Source organism: Ictalurus furcatus, chromosome 6 (assembly GCF_023375685.1).
Source record: "Ictalurus furcatus strain D&B chromosome 6, Billie_1.0, whole genome shotgun sequence".
Taxonomy (NCBI): domain Eukaryota; kingdom Metazoa; phylum Chordata; class Actinopteri; order Siluriformes; family Ictaluridae; genus Ictalurus; species Ictalurus furcatus.
In genome coordinates, this window is record NC_071260.1 from 13,656,584 (window position 1) to 13,664,606 (window position 8,023).

Genomic DNA, 8,023 nt, shown 5'->3' on the forward strand with positions numbered 1-8,023 from the left:
AATTTGTGTTAGACTGGCTCTTGCTGGTGATTTCAGTAACTGTTGTTTTGGGGTTTTTCTTCACAGCTCTCACAATGTTTCTGTCATCGACTGCTGTTGTCTTCCTTGGCTGACCTGTTCCATATCTGGTTGTTAGTACATCAGCAGTTTCTTTCTTTTTCAGGACATTCAAATCTGATGTATTGGCTATGCCCAATACTTGTGCAAAGACTCTAAATTTCTAGATTTTTCCTCTTTTCTCAGCTTCAAAATGGCTTGATTTTCTCCCATAGATAGCGCTCTGATCTTCATGTTGGTTTATCCTTTTTAAACAACAAATGCAGTCTTCACAGGCGAAACCTTGGGCTCAAGCCAAGAGTAGATATCCAGAGCTATTCATTTTTAAAAGAATCAATTTAAGAGGGCACACCTGGGCAGCAAGAAACACCTGTCAGTCTGAAACTCTGATCTTTCATCCCATATTCATCTTTTGAGCTGAAACCCAAATGTCTTCGATGTAAAGCGGAAACAATAGAACTGGCCTTGTTCTTCCGAGACTTTCAGAGGGGACTGTATATGAACAGCATGCGTGTATGACAAACTCCTTTAAAGTATGGTTCATGAAGCAATGATTAAGTCAGCTCCTACAATGTTTTTGATGCTTGACTGGATCTTTTATTTGGTACAAACACTGAAGGATATGACAAACAGTTTCCCCCCCACCCTTCAACAACACACACACACACACTCACACATGGCAAATCACTGTCATGGCACTTTGCACTTTTAAATGGCAGAAAAAAAATAGGTATTACCAAAATCAATGTAGAACTCTTTATATTTGACTAGGGATCTACGGTATATGAATCAATCTGATTATCAGCACTCTCCTGATATGTGTAAAATACCATAACTGAAGAAACAAAAACTGCTTAAAGTCACATTTAGGGCTACTAGAAACAAACTCCAGTATCACTGCTTGAAGACTAGATTTCTGTTGCATTTATGGCTATATAACACAGCCTTATAATAATAGCTAAATGATTAGAGATCCAGCATTAAAACACATAATTCAGTGTCTTATTATTATTATTATTATTTTTTTTACCAATGAGCCTCTCTTACTCTTCGCACAAACAGAGGCCTTATTCGATACATAGCTTCAAATCTGTCAGCTACAAAACAGCCATGCACACTGGATTATTGCTGATCAGGCATTATTTTGGTTGCAGGCTGTAAGTACACACCCATTAAGAACATTTCTAAACATAACTGAAAAAGCCCTTAAAAACAAACAAATCCGACAACTTTAAAATGTGCACCAAGTTAGAAATGACTTGGATTTCAGAATTTGACCAAGTCAATTCCTTCCTGATTCATCATTTTTATTTAATATACACTTACAATCGTGATGTGACTTAAATATCTGTAAGGAACATCCTAAGCATATAAAAAGTGTCTGGGACACTTTCTGTTTCATGTAGTCTTCCTTTAAGAATGTTTAATGCAGAATGTAAAAAAACAAAAACAAACCACAAGCAGCATGTAAATCATCTCAGACAATTGTTCTGAGCTGTTATAAATCCAATACACATTCCATTCATTTATTACATTTATGATTACTATCAACTTAGCAGGGCTGAAAATCTGACCGATCTTAATGTTGACTCATGCACATAAAAATGCCTTTATACATTAATTTGTGTAAATTCATAAATAACAGAATTATAGAATTCATCTAATTGTCCAGACTTGAAAAATATCTTTTACGTGCTACATGAGGACAGAACACCTAATCTTTCAGCTGAAACATTGGGGTTGCTGTTGCTGACTTTTTGTGAGGGCACAAACACCATGTGCTACATTAGAAACTTTATTAAAAGAGGTTAATGATCTTTTATTTGTGCATTTAACTATCTAACCAGTTTACCATTCATTATTACATTATGTTAGCTACTACTTTTTAGCCTAGTCAGGTTTCCAGGCAACCAAAACATGGACCTGAGCAGCACAATGGAGCTTTTACTTGCCTGGTAGGCTAGTTCAGGGGTTCCCAAACTTTTCCAGGGCAAGGCCCCCCAAATGGCATTAACATTTGACCGAGGCCGCCCTTTTGTAAGATGTCTTTAAAACACATTAAAAATACAGACTTCTGAATATATCCCCCTTTTTTATTAATATTTACATCTTACATATTTACATTACATCACATTAGGAATTGATTGTGTGTGTGTGTGGGGTTGTCGGAGAGTGAGAATTTATTTTTCACATCAAATTGTTGAGGCCCCCTGGCGGCTCCCACTTTGAAAACCACTGGGCTAGTTAATGTATTTATTGTTTGTCCACCCCTATGGAGGCCAAAGACTTTGAAGCGCAGTACAGCAATTTCCACTATGGGAAAACTGGAAGAATTTCTCCAACATCTCCAGAGTATAGGAATTTATTAAAACCAAGTACAGCAGCACAAACAGCCCTGTGCTCCAAGACATCTTATTTACAATGTTTGCAGAAGGGGTGTACTTGCAACACTGTCATACTCCTACATACTTTACACCTTAAGAAATCTTACACTGTTTGAAACCTGCCATCAGCCACAATGATTCACAGCCACCTTTGGATGAAGCAAGTATGCAGCACGCTCTGAGCATCTGCTGCTCGAACACCAAAATGCCAGGCATCAAACTGAAGGGATTCTCTCAGGAATCAGACATTTCCTGAGTCTGTTTTCAGCTTCAATAAGTAAACCCATGAGCAAGAACAAGGCCTTTAAACACACAACAGAATGAAGGATGTTGAAGCTACAGGTTGCTTAAAAAAAAAAAAAAAAAGGAAAAAAAAGAAAAAAAAAAGGAAAAAAAACATTTAAAAAAAAATAAAAGAAAAAAAAAATAACACTGGTTGCACCTGTAAGTACTTGTCACGTCTCTGCCACTGCCTAGTTTATGGTTTTTAAATGTTAGCTCTTAAGATTTTGTTTCAAACATTCAAGTCACACTGCATCAAAACAGAACAAAATACTTAACACTTTGCCTGACATTATTAGGCAAGTATCTTTATTATACAGCAAGATGTGCCAGTGAATGATCATTTGGTATACCTTGAATGGTAAAGTCTCTGTATAAAAAGGCCTGTACAGTCAGTACAAATGAGTGTGTGAAAATGAAGACTAAGAAGATATCACATTGCAGAAGTGGATCATTCATGCATTCATATTTTAACTGAAAGCTTTAAAGATATTTAAAAATGCACCCTCCTCCCATCACAATCCACACACATATCCCTAGTATAATAATCAGTGAAAATTAAGTGCTAGAAATGGAGTTGGGGAAATGGGGTGGTGGGAGGAGGGTAAAAATGAACATTCTATTACAGCAGATCCACATGAGTAGTAGTTTCTAGATGATGGTGACACTTGCTGAGCCCTGGGATGCCTCCTCTTGCGCATGGCCCTTGAGCAGGTCTTTCATAAACTGCTCAAGGGCAGCGAAGTAACCCTGGCACTGCCAGGTGTCGTTGTGCGTTCCCTCAGGGAAGATGGCGAGGCGCTTAGTCCGCGCAGGCGACAGCTCGTATAGCTGCTTCATCATGACAGGTGGGATAAGCTGATCCGACAGGCCCGATATGAAAAGTGAGGGCATGCGGCATAGCGTCACGTACCTGTAAGACAGAAATTTGTTCTTATAGCACCAAAGGGGTAGGTAGCGCATGGGGAAGAAGGAAAAGAGCGTGGACGCCATGTGTGGGATGCTCAAGAACGTGTTCTCCACCATTATAGCTGCCACGCGGTGTGGGTTGACTGAGGCCAACCTGATGGCCACGGCGCCCCCCAGAGAGCGGCCAAACAATACGATTTTAGTCTTGTCAATGTCAGGCCGTGACATGACGTAGTCCAGTGTGGCCACGGCATCCTGATAGAGGCCCTCTTCACTTGGCTCACCATCACTTTTTCCATAACCTCTGTAGTCTACCAGAACCACGTTAGCTTTTAGGTTAACGAGCATGAGAAGTGCGTTGGGCACACGGTGTCCGATGTTCCCTGCGTTGCCGTGAAAATACAAGATGGTGGGTACTAGGGCAGGATTTTCACCCGTGTAGCGCAGCAGAATTAGGTTGAGCCGCACACCATCTTTAGTACGTATATAGACGTTCTCATTTGGAATTCCGGTAGGCATGGGAACATAAAGGCGTGAGGAGGAAGGCTGGTCAGGGAAGTACAGCAACACATCCTGAAACTTGTACAGGATCCCAGCCACGGAGGCCAGGATGAGACCCAGCAACAAGATGCCGCCATAGAGGTGGAAGGTAAGGATAAGAGCCAGCAGTGAGATGCGACAAACTCCCCAAGTCCAGGAGCACACAGTCATCAGGCATCGCTTCAGGATTCCCCAAAACCTCCATGACTTCTCCATGACAAGCCGTCTGATAGGAGACGCTCCAATCTCACTCTACAGGTAATCTAGGGACAAATCAGAAGGACAAAAAATAAAGAATGTGAAACTATTAAGGTTGAGCAATGCATTAAATCACAACGTCTCGATGGCACGATAAGAATGATGTGTGGCAAATTATTACACACAAACTTAACGGCAGACAGGAAGCTGTATTCGTGATACCTAATTTTATGAAGTGTTCTAATGCTTTGCTGGATCACTGCAGAATTTTTTACAAACCCATTAGCTCAAACCAAAGAACATTAAACTTACAGTTCTTTCATCTGTCCTTTTATGTCATTTGAACTTTGTGAAAAGACAACAGCGTAAACAATCCGGCTCATTTGCGTTCATCTTTATTTAGTCCCTCCAGGATTTTGCGATTGCAGAAATGAAGGCAAAATCAAGAAAACTCAGCAACATTCGCAGGAGCTTGCAAGTTCTCTGCAGATTCGGGCTAAGGCACGTCATGTGACGTCTTCACAATGCACATTCAACCAAAGCCCCCTTCGATACATGTGCCGTGAACATGAGAACAGCTAAAATGTCTCATATACCAACAAACACCCGTGAAAAACAACTTTGCCGATTCAAGTAGTTTTCCGCAAAAAAAAGCATAAACTTCGCAATTTGCACCGCAAATTTAGAAGAAAGAAAAGCTGCAGTAAAATCAAACATTTCTGACCGCCAAACTACATTTTTTTTAAAAAAAAAAACCTCAGCAAAATCCTGTATGGACTGTTTATTTCACCTGCACTTTCTCGATGACTGCTGCCTCAGTAAAGTGTGCTGAAAAACACTACGTCAGTCCCAGCGTACAAGAAATCTAGGGACTGTATAATCACCTGACACAACCGTTACTGATACAGTGCATGAATCTACAATATGAGCTACAAAATAATCAGCCCGCCATCACCTCTTCATACCATCCTGTACATTCTTCTTAAGACGTTACTTGTGCTGCTGTCCTCAGTTTCACAAACTAATCCACTTACATTAAAATGATGCCTATTAATCTTTGAAAGACAGGGGACTTTTATCCCAGCTGCCCCAGAACTTCTATATTGTTTAATGCAGTTTTCAGTGAAGCTGTGAAAATAGGAAAATGTAATAACTTCATTTAGACATAGTGGCTCATAGACTCATTATGATAAACATAAGAAGGGCAGACAGCAGGTTAAAAGGAAGCAGTGGACACTAGTGATGGGAGGTTCGGATCAATTTATTGACCCGGATCTTTGAATCTCGTTCAGCAAAATGCACAAATATTTTCGGGAGTCATTTCGTTCATTTCAGCAGAATATAATTAAAAAGTGTTACATGTTAAATTCTCCAACACATCTAGTACTTACGCAAACGTCGACCACATTTGGAATACAAAATAAACTATAGTTTAATGCAGCCAAGGCCAAATTATGAGAAACAGAAATGATTCATTAATTGTTGAGCTGGGTCTTCAGGCGATGCAGTCTGTTAGTTCAGTGGTTTTCAAAGTGGGGGCCGTGGCCCCATTGAGAGCCGACAAGGGGCGCCTGGGGGGCCTCAACAATTTGGCGTGCCCATCCCTCCCACTAGTATGTTTTCTCTTTCTCACTCTCAGACAACCACACACACACACACACAATCAATTCCTAATGTAATGTAAAGATGTAATTATTAATAAAAAAGGGGGATATATTCAGAAGTCTGTATTTTAATGTGTTTTAAAGACATCTTGCAAAAGGGGGGCCTCGGTCAAATGTTAAAGCCATTTGGGGGGCCTTGCCCTGGAAAAGTTTGGGAACCCCTGTGTTAGTTCATCTCACCTCCCGATCCGAGTCCTTCTTTCTTTTGTCATGTTATATTTGTCACGTCTGTTCCCCGGAAACAGAAATGACTAGTTCACGTCTCGAGTCTTCGGGTACGAGTCGTTCGTTCTTCCCATGACCGCCCCATAGGCTGAATGCAGTGGGGTTGTGACGTGATGAACGAACGAATCGACCTCGAAGACATGACACGTGAACTAATCATTTCTGTTTCCTGGTTTGCATGGTGCATTGCCTATGATGTGGTCACGTGATGAACGAACGAAGACGTGACGTGAACTAATCATTTCTGTTTCCCGTACAGAACCTATGGGGATGTTACAGCGCATGCGCGGTCAAAAAAAAAAAAAAAAATTGGAACGTACCACTGAGACGACTCGTTGTTCAAAATGAACGAATCGTTCATGAACGACACATCACTACTGAACACCTGGCTCCACATTTCTGAGAACGTTAGCTAGCTACAGACTGATAACCGCCAGCTCTTAAACGACTGCTCAATGCTCTAAACCTAAACACTTAACATGTACCGCTAAACCCCTGTTATTTACACTCATTAGCCGGTACACAAACCACGGTGTGTGTCACAGCAACTGTACCTGTTAATTAATAGTTGTGGCTAATGTTAGTAGCATACCGGTAGCATAAGGTAGAAACGAACCCAATGAATCAGTCGCATTAATACGCTTAGCAACAGAGCTAACCAAAATCAGCTCGCGACATGACGTTTAGTGACACACAGGTGTACTTGGACAAGCTTGATTACTGCTGTCAGGCTACCCGACAGCTATACATTGGCTAGTTTGCAAACCTGCTGTTAGCTACATGTTTATTAGCGAAACTAGCACTGTTAACACAAAATGTCCGGCTACATGCACATACTTACATCTGTTACAATCTTCAAAGGCACATCTTCAAACTGTAAAGAAAATGGTTTATTCTGTGTGCTAAATGCACACGTTTATCCATTCCACAGAGGCTCCGCTACTGGTTAACACACCAATCCGACCGCTTTTCCCCTGTGTCACACTGTAATCGGTCCGAGCGGGAATATGCGGTGCCTAATAGAAACTATCCGTATACAGATTTGAAACATTGCTTATAAATTAATACACGAACACGTAATAGTGGGTTAAATTACATTGAATATACAGTCTATTTTTGTTTTAATCGTCAAATGTTTGGAATATTAGGTGTTACACGAAATGTTAGATGTAGCTTTTATTAACAAACAGGTCGCCAGATTAAATGTGTACCGGAAAATGCCTCCGTCTCCTCCAAAAGAGCACATACAGTAAAAGAAGCATGTACTGTATCTCTGTAGAATGGCAAACTCAAAAATATGATAGTATCTCATGGCAAGAAACTCTGTTGACCTGCTGTATCTCTCAGTTACGTCCATTGGGGACCATAATTATGGGAAAAGGTCGATGGAATAAACCAGACACTAAACGCTATCGAGGGCAACTTTTCAAGTTAAACCCATCGACTAATATTGGATTGTCACATTTATGGACAATGTGCACGTTTTGGTTATATGCAGGAGTTAAAGTCCCCATGAAAACAAAATTCAGGTTTTGTGGATTTTAGTACAAATAAGCTAGTGTGCTCCAAGACATTGTCACCATTCCAATTTAGACAATGTTTGCATTCAAAATGTACACACTCTCTCTCTACCACCAATACGGAGCAACAATTTTGATTTCATCATTCTGGACTTTAGCTTCTCATCAGATTTTCTGTCCAATCAAATGTTCTTTACAAACTGAAGTGTCCCGCCCCCAACATTCTAAAAATCCATAGTACTAA

At 40.5% G+C, this 8,023-nt stretch overlaps 1 protein-coding gene across 1 annotated transcript; it reads right to left on the bottom strand.

The window, feature by feature from the left end:
• Positions 1–306: 306 nt before the first annotated feature.
• abhd13 (abhydrolase domain containing 13) lies at positions 307–7,780 on the bottom strand. Its single transcript, XM_053626594.1, has 2 exons — positions 7,101–7,780; positions 307–4,435 (listed from the first exon to the last, which is right to left on the bottom strand). The coding sequence occupies exon 2, from the start codon at positions 4,386–4,388 to the stop codon at positions 3,375–3,377; it is 1,014 nt and encodes a 337-aa protein (XP_053482569.1). The 5' UTR covers positions 4,389–4,435; positions 7,101–7,780; the 3' UTR covers positions 307–3,374.
• Between the last annotated feature and the right edge of the window lie 243 nt (positions 7,781–8,023).